The following is a 12771-nucleotide window of genomic DNA, read 5'->3' on the forward strand; positions in this document are numbered from 1 at the left end:
CACAAACTTTAAGAGAATTAACTCTTGATCTGCTACAATTACTATCTCAGTTATAGGTACTGACTGGCCAAGAGTCAACTAGAATGGATCTTCCCAGTTTCTCTGAATACTAATAAGACATCATTCTCTGTAAGTTACAACAGCTTGTTTTGAATAAATGTTGACTTGATCACTTGAAAAGAAAGAGATTCTAAGTATTTTCTACCTTTTTGGAAAGTATTAAATGAGGTATTAGTCTTTAGAGACACACAGATAAAGCTACCAATCCGGAAATTATATTTAGATTATGAATATGTATGTAAGACATTCAAACCGGAGAACTGTCCTATTTTATCCCATAAGTTTAATTCCTTAATATTTCAATCTGCTAGAATTCCACCTGCAATTCCTCTAGGAAACATGCAGAAAAAGTGAGCTCACTCTTGGGAATTTACCCTAAAAAAATAATTCAAATGGAAATACCTATGTAGGAAGACACTCAAAACAATACTAAAATATCAAACACAAGGAGCTCATTAAATTATAGAATAGCTGCAAAATAAAACCATTAAAATTTAAATAACAAAAATAAAAAATAATGCAAAAAACTCACATAATGTAATGTTTGGCTAAAAATAGTTATAATGCAATGTTTGACATAAATGTGAAATTATCTTCAGCATGCAAATATGCACATATTAGAAATAAACATGGAAAATAGAACCCACTTCTTAGGGTAATAAAATTGTGGGTGACTTATTTTTTGAATTGCCATAATAATAATGATGTTCAAATAAATACATATTTTAAAGTATTCTAAATGTTAGGTAGTCTAAGTTCACAGGGGAGAGGATGAAAATCAATAAAAGAGAAAGCCTGGATGTTAGAACCACCCATTGTCAAAAGGAAACAACTTTTAATCTCTTTACCTCTGTGTCGTTCATCTTCAGCAACCATCCTCTCAAAAACAACAGTGACAACTTGTCGCACTGTAGCAGCAGCTGTATTATTTGTAATATTATCTTTTGTAAAGTGTAGTCGAAAACAAAGAACAATTGCCTAAAAAAAAATTTCATTCAGTGTGAAATAAGGCCATGAAGAACATGGCTAGTATCTTTATCTGACATAATCCAAAATTACATAATTCATGCTTGGCTGTTTCAATCACTTACACCAGAAGTCCCACCCTTTTATACAATAATACTACAAAAATCCTTGGATCTTGATATAATTCAAACTCTCAGTAAATACACAAACTCATAAGATTAGCTAAGGTAATGTGGAATACACCTTTCATAATTTGGTTCTTTAACATGTATATAATAATGTGTTGTGTTTTTATTTCTGCAGAATGACTTGCTCTGCAAATGGCAAGTCTCTGTCGAGACATGTATTTTCAATTACCTTTGGTAAATCAACACCTAGAAGCAAAACGGATGGATCACACCGTAAGTATAGGTTAAACTTTAAAAAAAACTATTAGTTTTCCAAAGTTGCTTTACAATTTTATACTCATGCCAGGAGTATGTGTGAGTTCAAATTATACCCTATCCTCAACAACACTTGATATGGTCAGTCTTCTTCAATTTTAACTATTCTAATGGGTGTGTGATGATATCTCCTTGTGGTTTTAATTTGCTTTGCCCTGATAACTAATGATTCTGAGGCACGTTTTATGTATTCATTAGTCATCTGACTATCTTATTTTGTGAAGTGTCTGTTGAAATCATTTGTCCATTTGTAATGGGTTGTCTTATGAATGAGTTATGTGTTTTTAATAAATTCTAGATAAAAGTTCTTTTTCAGGTCTTTGTAAATATTTCCCCCTATTTCATGGTTTCTTTAGCAGTTCATGGATTTTGTGCCCTAAGAAATCTCTGCCTACCTCTAGGTCAAAGAGATTTTCTCCTTTGTGTTCTTCTAAAACTTTTATAGTTTTAAAAGAAGTCATTCTTGGAGAAAAACATAATTTGGTATTTTAAATTCTATGTCTCATCATATTAATTATATTAAACAGTTACGAGAAAATAAGCCTTTGATACCACTATCACTTTTTTAAATTTCAGTATAACGAAGGTACACGTTATGAAGAACCCTTCCTATTACTCAATTTTATATTATTTCTTTATACTTCATTTTTCTTTCCCAATATTACATTTCCAAATTAACCAAAATACTAAAATAAATCCTATATTTATTTATAAAACTATAATCAGTTCTTATCACTCGGGTAGGTCAAACGATAATTTTTAATGAAATTTTAAATAAATGTAGCAGAACAATAATTTGACAGCTAGAAACCAAGAGGAACTACATCAACAAAAGTATATATAAAAACACATTAAATATTTTATAAACCAGGTATGAGCTTAAAAGAATAAGCTATTTGCAACTAAGTACCATCTCAGCATGTCCTAAGAACATCAATCGAGTAACTAGAAAAGATAGATACACTCTCTAGAGACAGTCTACATAGCTCAATGTGACAGCATACTTTTCTACCTTGTAAGCCATCCATCCTTAAAGGCTTACAAACTATAACAGAATTATTATTGGAAGTTCAAAAATTTCCCTAAAAAAGAAACCATTAATTAAAGATTGTTCTTTATATTACTCTCTGTACTTTCTGCTTTAGAAATATTTCATAATTTAAAAAAATTTTTTTAAAGAGTGAAATAAATAATAGAACAGCTGACAGTGTTCCAAAGAGGGTTGGAATGAGAAAGGAATGAGAAATAGCTAACATGCAGCCTTATCCAGTATACATGCCAAAAGGTCATTTTTCCAGCTCCTTTAGAGACAAATTTAAACTGCCTGGCTACGTAACACATACATGTGAAATTATTCTTAAAAGGGGGGAAAGGGAGAGCTACCACGGGGAATACCCAAGGCAACTGTGGAGAGCACTGATACTTCAAAACACATTTTTTTCTTTTCCTCTTCCTCTACTCCTATTCTTCTGTTTTTCTTTTTCCATATCCTATTCATAACTAAGCCTGTCTGCTATACCCAAGGGGCTCTGCTTAATTGCCCCAACCTGATTTCAACTCTAATCTGGGGGAAATAAGGCACCAATGGCTTCTAAACCGCAATGTGTATTATCACAATAGCTACAGTAAAGTTGCTTTTGGTTCAAAAAGCACCAGGCTTTTCTCTTTCAGTCAAGTCATTCAAACACTATCTCAAAGCACTTTGAACTTTGACAAACAGGCTTCCTACCTTAGAGAGTGCCTCATCATGAACCACCGTATTGGTTGTTAAAAGAACAAGAACTGTTTGAAGTAGCTTAAGTTCTTCAAGACTATTTTCCATTAGCTGCCAAAGCATGTTAATTATATTTCCAGCTGCAGTCTGTAAAACAATTATTTTAATAATTTATAATATTTAATAAAATAATTATTTAAAATAATTATTTTAATTATTCTCAACAAATAAAATATAGCTGTTTGGGTTCCTAAATATGAAAAGGTGTACAAATATTATCTCACCTGGAAAGAACTTCTTGATCACAATAACAAAAACCCATGTTTCCAAATATACATCTCTCAACTAATTTGAGAATTACAACCAATTACTTTTTTTCTCAAAAATTTTTCTTTAAAATTTAAAATATACCATTTGAATATATGCAAATAGCAGCATATAGTTCTGAAATACCTAGCCAAAATCAAAGCTCATTTCTATAATATGGGTATAGTTAATTTGGACATTTCAGAATACATACATACACAAATTAACTGAGTCTGCTGTTTCTTATACATTATTCTATTCATAATATGTTATAGAAAAACAAAACACAACTCAAATTAACATTTATAAATTCAATTAAATCTGACATTGTTTAGAATGCTATACCAAAGGCAAAGGACTTTACCACTTCTATTAAAGTACCACATGAAGCACAAAGTTAACATCATTATATTTGCAAGCAGGATGCAGACTTCTAGTGATGACATGTTTTTCCTTGTTTTGCCATCAAAAGGTTAGATACAAACAACACACTTAAGTTAATGAACAACAAATTATCACTTCACATAATCTAGCAAGCAGTCATAATTTTTCTCTCTTATCTTTTAAAAGATAATTTATGAATAATATTCTACTTCAATGATACTGAAACTTTGCTTGGTTCTCAAAATTATCCTCTATACTACCGAACTATGACTTGCTAGATTACAAATGACTTGACAAAATGTACTTCATCTTTATTCATTATTTATGAGATTTAATGAGACAATTTGATAATCTTTTAAAATTAAGCCATGCCCTTCAAGCACTGTTTTACATTAATAATCAGGTATGTTTTATTCTGCCCTTATGAAAATGCCTGATTTGATTCACAGGTGCACAGTTCAGATAAAATCTTTACATTACCTCAGATACAACTTCATGGGACATGAGTCTCTGAATGGCAGCCAAACATAGCTGAGTGATCTTCGGTTCCTTGGTTCCACAACCCATTAGAAAAGGCTGAACAACCTCTGAGCTGTTCTCTTTCAATGCTTTATTTAGAACACATATAAAATGTTAAATATGATTCATAAATAAGAATACATTTTATATAATTACAACCACTAATGATAATCTTAATAAAAACCATGTAATATGAAATAAACACCAAAATTTAAAAAATCAAGCAGTAAGAGTTAAAAAACTTTGGATAAATACTAGACTCTGTATCTAAACTCCTCCCCTCTACAGCTTGCCCTGCCTTTCTCTTGACACTGGGTCCCTTGGTTCTCCTCCATCTTCCGCTATAAACTCTTTAAGGACAACTTCTCAGTTCTATCCTGCCTCAGAGAAAGACTATTTCTTCGAAAGTGCAGAAGGGAAAACCAGAATAAGAATTCATATTCTGGAGCAGAAAAGTAACTGAAAATAGTATAAACATCACCCTCACCACATTTCTGAATGAATATTCAGAAACTCCCTAGAATTTTATTATATGTCTTGAATTTACTGGCATTTCTTCTTCAAGAAGTAAACTCATTAAAAACAGTAACATTATTCCTCTTATTACTGAAGCATTACTTTAAATTAATTGGATGCACATGCTGTAATTCCAAATCTTAATTTAAGTCCTACTAAGCCAGTTCTGTCAGAAGTTTTAGTGGCAACAAAAATGTAAAAGGTTAGAAAATGCACAAACTGAATTATACATAATTAAATTTATAAAATGAAATTAAATCAATACACACTTACTGAATGGCTACATAAAGATGAGTAAGACAGGTTTGTCATTCCAATTTGAATGAATAACATAAAATTCCAAGGCAAGAGAATATCAAACTTTTGTGCTCGGTATTCATTTTCAAATGTACTACAGCCATTAATTATTTTTCAGGTTACGACTTATAATTAGACATACAAGTCTGAGTTTTAACATGTTTTTCAAAAGAAACTGTTGAGAAAGTCATCCAGAATCACCATTAAAAATGTAAAACTAGTGTTAACATTAAATTTATCACTTACATCCCTTTCTTTCCTCTCCCTAATCTCCTTTTGTAGTATGGCAAATAAAGACTACTATTTCCTACAGCACACTCTGAAAAGTCCCTCAGTATGCCAGCATGAATTACTGATTTACTGCAGCTAAGAGATGGCAAATATGACTGGCAAAGAATAGTGCTTCCAAAAAACCTCCCTTATTTCCTTGCTTTCTTGTGTATAAAGGTTTGATTAAAAATCAGAGACATAAATTTTCCATAACAATGTCCCAAAACATTTACATGAATGATTAAAAAACAATAAAGCTCAAAAAAACACTATTCTGAAGCAGTAAATAACCTGCTATATTCAATCCTGCCAGAATCACTGAAGTACAAGGCTAATTCTAACTCTGCTGAACATTCCCAGTTATTAAATCTTACTCAGGCAAATAAGTTTTCAATACTAACAAGTTGTATTTATAATTTTTATGACATTAACATACGTTTCTCATTGAGTATCACAATGTTCATATAGAGAATAGGGCGTGATTTGGACCAAGCGACACAGTAAGTAGGTGGTAAAACTAGAATCTAAAAATATGAAATATATCTTCTTATTCCTGGCTCACTATTCCTCCCACAACATTATGCTGCCATTCTCGAAGGTAAACAGCATCTAATGCAAATGGAAACTAAAAGAGTTAAAAGTGTTTAAGAGGAACCAATGAAACACTTCACAGTTATCTGCCTGAAGCCTACAGATAAATGTAGCATAGGGATCCTGCCTTCATAGAAGGAAAAACAACATACTTCCACAGAGTCTCTGATGACAATGATTTAAGACACACCCACAATATTACCAGAAAGAAAATCAGTGCCAATCAATTATGCCAATTAAACTATGATACAGTACTTTCTTATCACTTAGAAATTTTCCTCACAATTTCATCCTCTGGGCCAAAAAGCTCATTGTTATTTCTTATCTTTTTGATAACAGCCTTTCTAACGGGTGTGAGGTGATATCTCCTTGTGGTTTGGATTTGCATATTCTGAATGATTAATGATGTTGAACATCTTTTCATGCACCTGTTAGCCATCTGTATGTCTTCTTTGGAAAAATATCAGATCTTCTGCCCATTTTTTAACTGGATTGTTTGCTTGGGATGCCTCATTGCTTGAGAGTACTTTACTATCATCTCTGAGATAGTCTTTAAAGCCAAAGACGCCCAGTCTGCACACTTTGATACTGGTGCTTTTTTGAACTTACCATAAGATGTTAACAGAAATTGCCTGCACAACAACTAGGGTGACATTCCAAATAGCCATTAAACTTATGTGATATCAACAATGCATAAAACTCAACTTATGTGACAATATGAACAACTACGAACAAGTTCACACATGCACTGAAACAGACAACTACAACATTACCTTGCCCACAGTGATTCTAAGATGCCATCAACAAACAGTAAGATGCATACCAATGTGGGGAATATTAACATGTGAAAAAATTGTGCCTCCTAGAGTGAATATAATAAGGTAACGTATAGTGAAAGGTTGTATACATGTCAGTCAGTTATCCAGATCTATCAAGTTCAGATAAACTGAAGGTAGTAACAAAAGTAATTTTAACTATATTTTAATGTAACTCAAAGGAATCCTTCCTACTTTTTTTCCACCCAGTTTGTATACGAATATAATGGTCAAAGGAAATTTCTGTGTTATCCAGAAGAGATGATGAACAACAACAAAAAAATAAAATCTATTGATCTATTCTGTTTTTTTTGAAGCATAATATAAAAAACAAAAATATGTCTACTAGACCACAATGAAGACAAAGATCACTAAAAACAGTTACCAATTTTTTCTCTTCTTTTAAATGTGATACTGGTCCTAAGAAGCAAAAATTAATCCTGCTCTTCTAATTGAGAGATTACTGCACTCTCTTCATAAGCAGTAATTTTATTTACATGTTATTTAAGGGTGGCTTTAAGTAAAAATCTTCCTATGGGTTTAGAGTTTAAAACCCATATTAGAAGGAAAAGGCTGTGCAGCTATATAAAGACATCTGGCTTTAACCACTAAAAAAAAAAAAATCACTCCAGGAAAAAAAAGAAAAAAGTCAACTCTTTTTAATCAAAACTCTCTATTTCAATTTCTAAGACAATATATAGACAGCTTTCAGGGAGAAAGAAAAGAGAAATTTTACTCAACCTAAATTCCTCACGAAGCACAACTCCTTTAATAGAGTAACACTGTGTGTTTGATAAATATATTTTACTTCCAAATTTTATAACTGTGAGATCAAATGATGCACTTTCACACACCTGAAAGAGGTCCAGCAGGTCCCCATATCCTAGGGGTTTCCTTGCTCTGAGCAGTTTCACTGCAAAACTGCAGTTTTTATCCTGGAAAAAAAGAATTAAACTAGGATGCCCCACTATGAATCATACTAATAGGGGTTAATAAAAGTTTTATTATGATAAATTTTAATGGTCATTAAATAATAATTCTTGTGGAAAAAAATTAAACGTGATGTAGACATGACTGTTATCCTCAAAACCCTTAAAATCTAGTTATGGGAAAGACTGATATTCCTAAACACATAAAAAAAATGTAGTGATTCAAAAGGTATGAAAACGTTTTAAATGATTCAAGATGAGGACAAATAAAAGTATGAGCACTTTCATATTAAAAGTGCACTACAGGTAAAGGAAGGATTATTCAACAAATGATGTTGATACAATCGGTTAATAATTTTGCAAAAGAACTAGGTCCTCATGTCACCCCATATGTTATTAAGAAAACGATAAACCATAGAAAAACTAGAAGAAAATAAAAATAACTATCAACTATATAGAAGGAGAAGGACTTCCTAAGTGGAGAGCATCAAATCAGAAATATTAGAATATGGAAAAATAAAAAGCATCTAGACAAAAAATTAAAAGGTAAATGACTTCTAGAAAATTAGATATAAACATGATGGGAAGTTAATATCTTTCCTATGTAATAGCTCAAACAATTTGATAAAGAAAACACAAAAACTCAAAGTAAAATGAAAAAAGGAAATAATTTAATATATTCATAGAAAAATGTTCAACATTAAAAAGAAATGTCAATTAAAATGAGAAGTAATTTGCCTGTTCAATTACCAAAAAGATTTTTAACACTAATAATCTGAAGAATGCTATAATGAATGCTATAAAAATACACTCACATATTGTTGATAAAGGCATAAACTTTTATTTTTTCAGAAAGCAGCATGGTGACAAATTCCAAGAACATGTTCATATCCTTTAACAATTTCATTTCTAGAAATTTATCTTAAAAAAAAAAGATTCTAAATACTGAAAAACGTCTAACATAAAGGAACCATTAAATAAACTACAATCATTTGCTGAAATATTATGGAATAATCTAAATAATTAGAAAAGATGGCATCAAAGAATTTATGATATAACAAAAGGCAGGATACAAAGTAAAATTTTTAAGTTTTTTAAAAAGGTGGGAAAAGAATAAGCAGTAACACATTAAACGGCAGAGAAATCCCTATGGCCCAACAGGTCAACTTGTGAGCAAGGCATTAGGTACAACCCCCTGTATCTTCTAGCCGAGATTATAGGAAGTCTACCGACATCTGCCTTACTGATGATACAATGAAATATACCTTCCCTGCTGCCGCCAGCATAATGTACAGAATATAAACAAAAATATTAATATGAGTGTGTCACTTCCCTGATTCAAACTCTTTCCAGATGCTGCTCAGGATGTTACACAAGGGCAATATTTGAATAGTATATCCAAATAGACCAAACTGTCTTATACCTCATGTGTTTAAGTAGCTTCCTTTACTTTTCACTTCTACACCTCATTTGCCTGGCTAACTCCTTTTCAAACTTTAAGACTCAGCTCCAGATTCCCCGGTTGGGTTAGGTGCTTTCCCTACGTTCTCATAACAAGCCTGTCTATACTTTCATCTTGGCATTTACCACACAGCATCAGAATTCTGTTGGGGTCTGTCTCTTTCATCACTCTATTATCCAGCTAACATGAACTAAACATGACAAAATCCATGTACTCAAATAATCACATCATGTAAGATTAAAGAGAGGTAGAAAAACATACTAGAGGCAGCACTCAGAGACTTACTTGCATTCTGAAGTGACTCATTTATTAACCTCCATTTAATGAGGGCTTACTATTTCCCATGTAATGTGCTAACTACTAGCAATATAAAGAAGAATAAGATATTGTTCCTGACCTCAGGTAGTACGTCATCTGGAAGGGAAAATTTCTGGCAAAGAACTCCAAAAAGTAAACAGAGGAGCAGGGATGCTAAACAGAATGAATGGCACAAACATGCTTCTCAAAAATATTTCTTATACTAACATACAGATTGTAGGCAAATTATATTACCCATCTTTGTATCTCCCCTAGTGATTCTTACATAGTTAATTCTTTATTAAGAATATGTTATATGATACATTCTATAGATGTTTGTTAACTATCAGGTCTTTGTACTGGTAAGATAGAATATGCTAAATAAAATCAGCAGATAAATTACCTTTAATGTCAGAAAAACATTTCAAAGTATATTTACTCATTGCTACTTAAATCAGAGACTTTTAGTAAGACTATGCAGATATGAAAAGGATGAGGGAAAGTGGAAGGAAAGAAGAACACAAATCATACATATGATTATCTACGTATACTGACAGTAGCTGAAAAGCAGTCATTGGTGGGTGCAACCATTAAGGTTTTGAGTTAGGGGTCAAATATACAATTTTAAAAGATATCACAACTTCATTGATTTCCTTGTTTCAAATATTTATTCAAAAGGCATATTCTTTGTTTATGTAATTTTTGTGTAACACAAGCCGCCTGGGTCAATTTCAAGCATACTGGAAGCTGGAATAATAGAAACAATTTGTAATATGTGGTAGTCAAAGGTAAGATTAAGGCATTTGGCCTTGTAAATGAAAAACTTCTTGTTGCTATCTCTCATTTGTAGTTTTATCTTTAGAGTATGTAAGTTTTGAGATAATGATCTGTATATTTCAATGATGCTGACATTACCTGGCATAGCATTCCCACTTATGTCAGCATTCATGACAGCAGTGAAAACAAAGAAAAATAAACATTAAAGGAGGATGCTTAAAAGAAGGGGAGATGTAAAGCAAAGATTTAGTCTGCAATATAAATAACCTTCCCTTGGAAAACAAATCTAAGAAAACTAAACTTGGTTAGAAATCTATGCTCAGAATTATTTAATCAGACTAGTTGATCCTAATTAAAGGTTCTGATTTTTATAGCAACCCTTTTCTATTTTCTGAATATGCAGAAATATCTGAGAATTCAACACCCCATCTCATTTGAGACTCCTCAACTGTCTAACATCTTTAACATCCATTACAGCACAGAAGTAGTAACCTTAGCCTTTAGAACTAGAGAGAATTAAATGCTTCTCAGGAAATAAAAAAAAAAAGTTAACTAAAAATTTTTCTCAATACTAACTATACTCTGAATTAAGTAATTTAGAAATGACATCCTGACTAATTTAAACTCTTTCCTCTTTCTTAGGAGCCTTTGATTTTTCAAGATGACAGTGGACTATAAAAATCTATAAATTTTTAGGTATCAATTGCTTTAAATACTTGGTAAAAGTACTAGGAAAAAGTTTAAATGCTAATCTAGCTCCTCGGGTATGTGGCTCTGGGGACTACGAATATTAAAGCATGAACTAGTAATTGTAGGTGCATAAAGATTTGTTGTAGCCTGATCTGAATAAAACTAACTGAATTAAAATGAAATTAATAGCCCACATATATAGTAAACTCATACTGAGACAAAATTTTTCTTACTTGTCCTTAATATGAACAAATTAGACATTTTACTTGGTACAGAACTCTGACAGACAGTGATCTTCTGAAGAAATCAGTCTTTTAAAAAAATCTTCCATCAACTACAGACTCAATGAAAATTTCTATTATTGGAGAATAATTAAGGACTTACCATGATATCAGCAATGACAGTAGCAAAAGTAAACATTTGTAATGATATTCTAATATGACTGGTCTATGATGTCTCCAACTTAAGAATACCCAGGCCCATAATTTACCTTGAAACATTAATTTCCTCATGGTAGCTAATCCACCCATCATGCATCTCCCCAAACCACCTGCCCATCCTTCTAATCCCATTATACATACCTTTGCCTTTACCCACCACTTCACTATACCCCTCTTCTCAACATGCACACAGAGCATTACTCAATGCTGTGAATAATGCTGTAAAACACTGGTGTTTTGTCAGAATGTTTAACATCAGAGAAGCTGTGAGAAACAGATGCAACTTAAGAGGGCTAACCCTAGGCTGGCAAGTAAAATCCACTCCCACCTGTCACCCTTAAACTGCTCCCAAAAGTCATTTCACTTTTTAATACTCTTTGAAATTCCACCACTTAGAGATTTATTGGTATCCTTTTTTTCAAAAATGTAAAGAGACCTATGAGAATTAAAGAGACTCTTTACTATTTGGACTTTGTTTAAATTAACTTAATAGAATTGCTTTTCTCCTATAATGAACTGAGACCAATAGCACTACTGGAATTGGAAATGGAGAATGAAGGATCAGTGAAGTAAGGAATGCAAAAAACACTTGGGAGGGAACACTATAGACAGGAAACCTCACAACACTGTGGAAAAACCCAGGCTCTCAGCAGCCCTGGGTTTTGAATCTGATTCCACAACTTATCATGTGATGTTAGGCCAGTAACTTAAATCTCTCTGCATCTCAATTTGCTCTCCATTAAATAAAAACAGTATTTCCCCACAAGGCTGCCTTATATAAGACAGAATGGCACAAATGCCTCACATGTAACAGATTCTCAAAAAACACCAGTGTCCTTTTCCACGTTCATTATTGAGGCAAGAACAGAAAGGCACTAAAGAAAATAAGCAGACTGAGTACCAAAACGGTGCCACAGAGAAACTGTTGAGGGCTCCCTGAACACCAGGGTCAATCAAGAGAACGTAAGAAAATACTTTCCTCCGTCCCACTTCCATTCTTTCTTCATGAACATGTAGTCTTAGTCTCACTACACAAAACTCAGAGTACTACTAAATTTATAGCCTACATTATGACCTGTTTATATTATACTAAAGATAAAACAGATCTTGGAAGGTAGTCTGAAAATCAACCTTCCATTTAATTTAGTACAAAAGATATTAATTAAATGCCTTTTATGAGTAAGGTGTGTCTTAGGTGACTGACAAGAGGTGGAGAAGAATACAATGATGAGTAAGGAAAACCCTTGCCTTTGAGGAGTTAGTCATTTTAAGTTTTCTGATTTTGAAGATTTGTA

The 12771-nt window shown here is 32.3% G+C and overlaps 1 protein-coding gene across 2 annotated transcripts in view; it reads right to left on the minus strand.

The window, feature by feature from the left end:
- Nucleotides 1-12771, minus strand: part of MON2 (MON2 homolog, regulator of endosome-to-Golgi trafficking) — a 100207-nt gene that overhangs the window by 75596 nt on the left and 11840 nt on the right. For both annotated transcript variants that reach the window (XM_006218072.4, XM_006218071.3), the window contains exons 3-5: nucleotides 4354-4481; nucleotides 3199-3330; nucleotides 909-1038 (exon numbers count right to left, since the gene is read on the minus strand). In XM_006218072.4, the coding sequence (XP_006218134.1) occupies nucleotides 909-1038; nucleotides 3199-3330; nucleotides 4354-4481 (390 nt within the window). The remainder of the gene's footprint in view (nucleotides 1-908; nucleotides 1039-3198; nucleotides 3331-4353; nucleotides 4482-12771) is intronic.

This window comes from Vicugna pacos, chromosome 12 (genome assembly GCF_048564905.1).
Source record: "Vicugna pacos chromosome 12, VicPac4, whole genome shotgun sequence".
Taxonomy (NCBI): Eukaryota; Metazoa; Chordata; class Mammalia; order Artiodactyla; family Camelidae; genus Vicugna; species Vicugna pacos.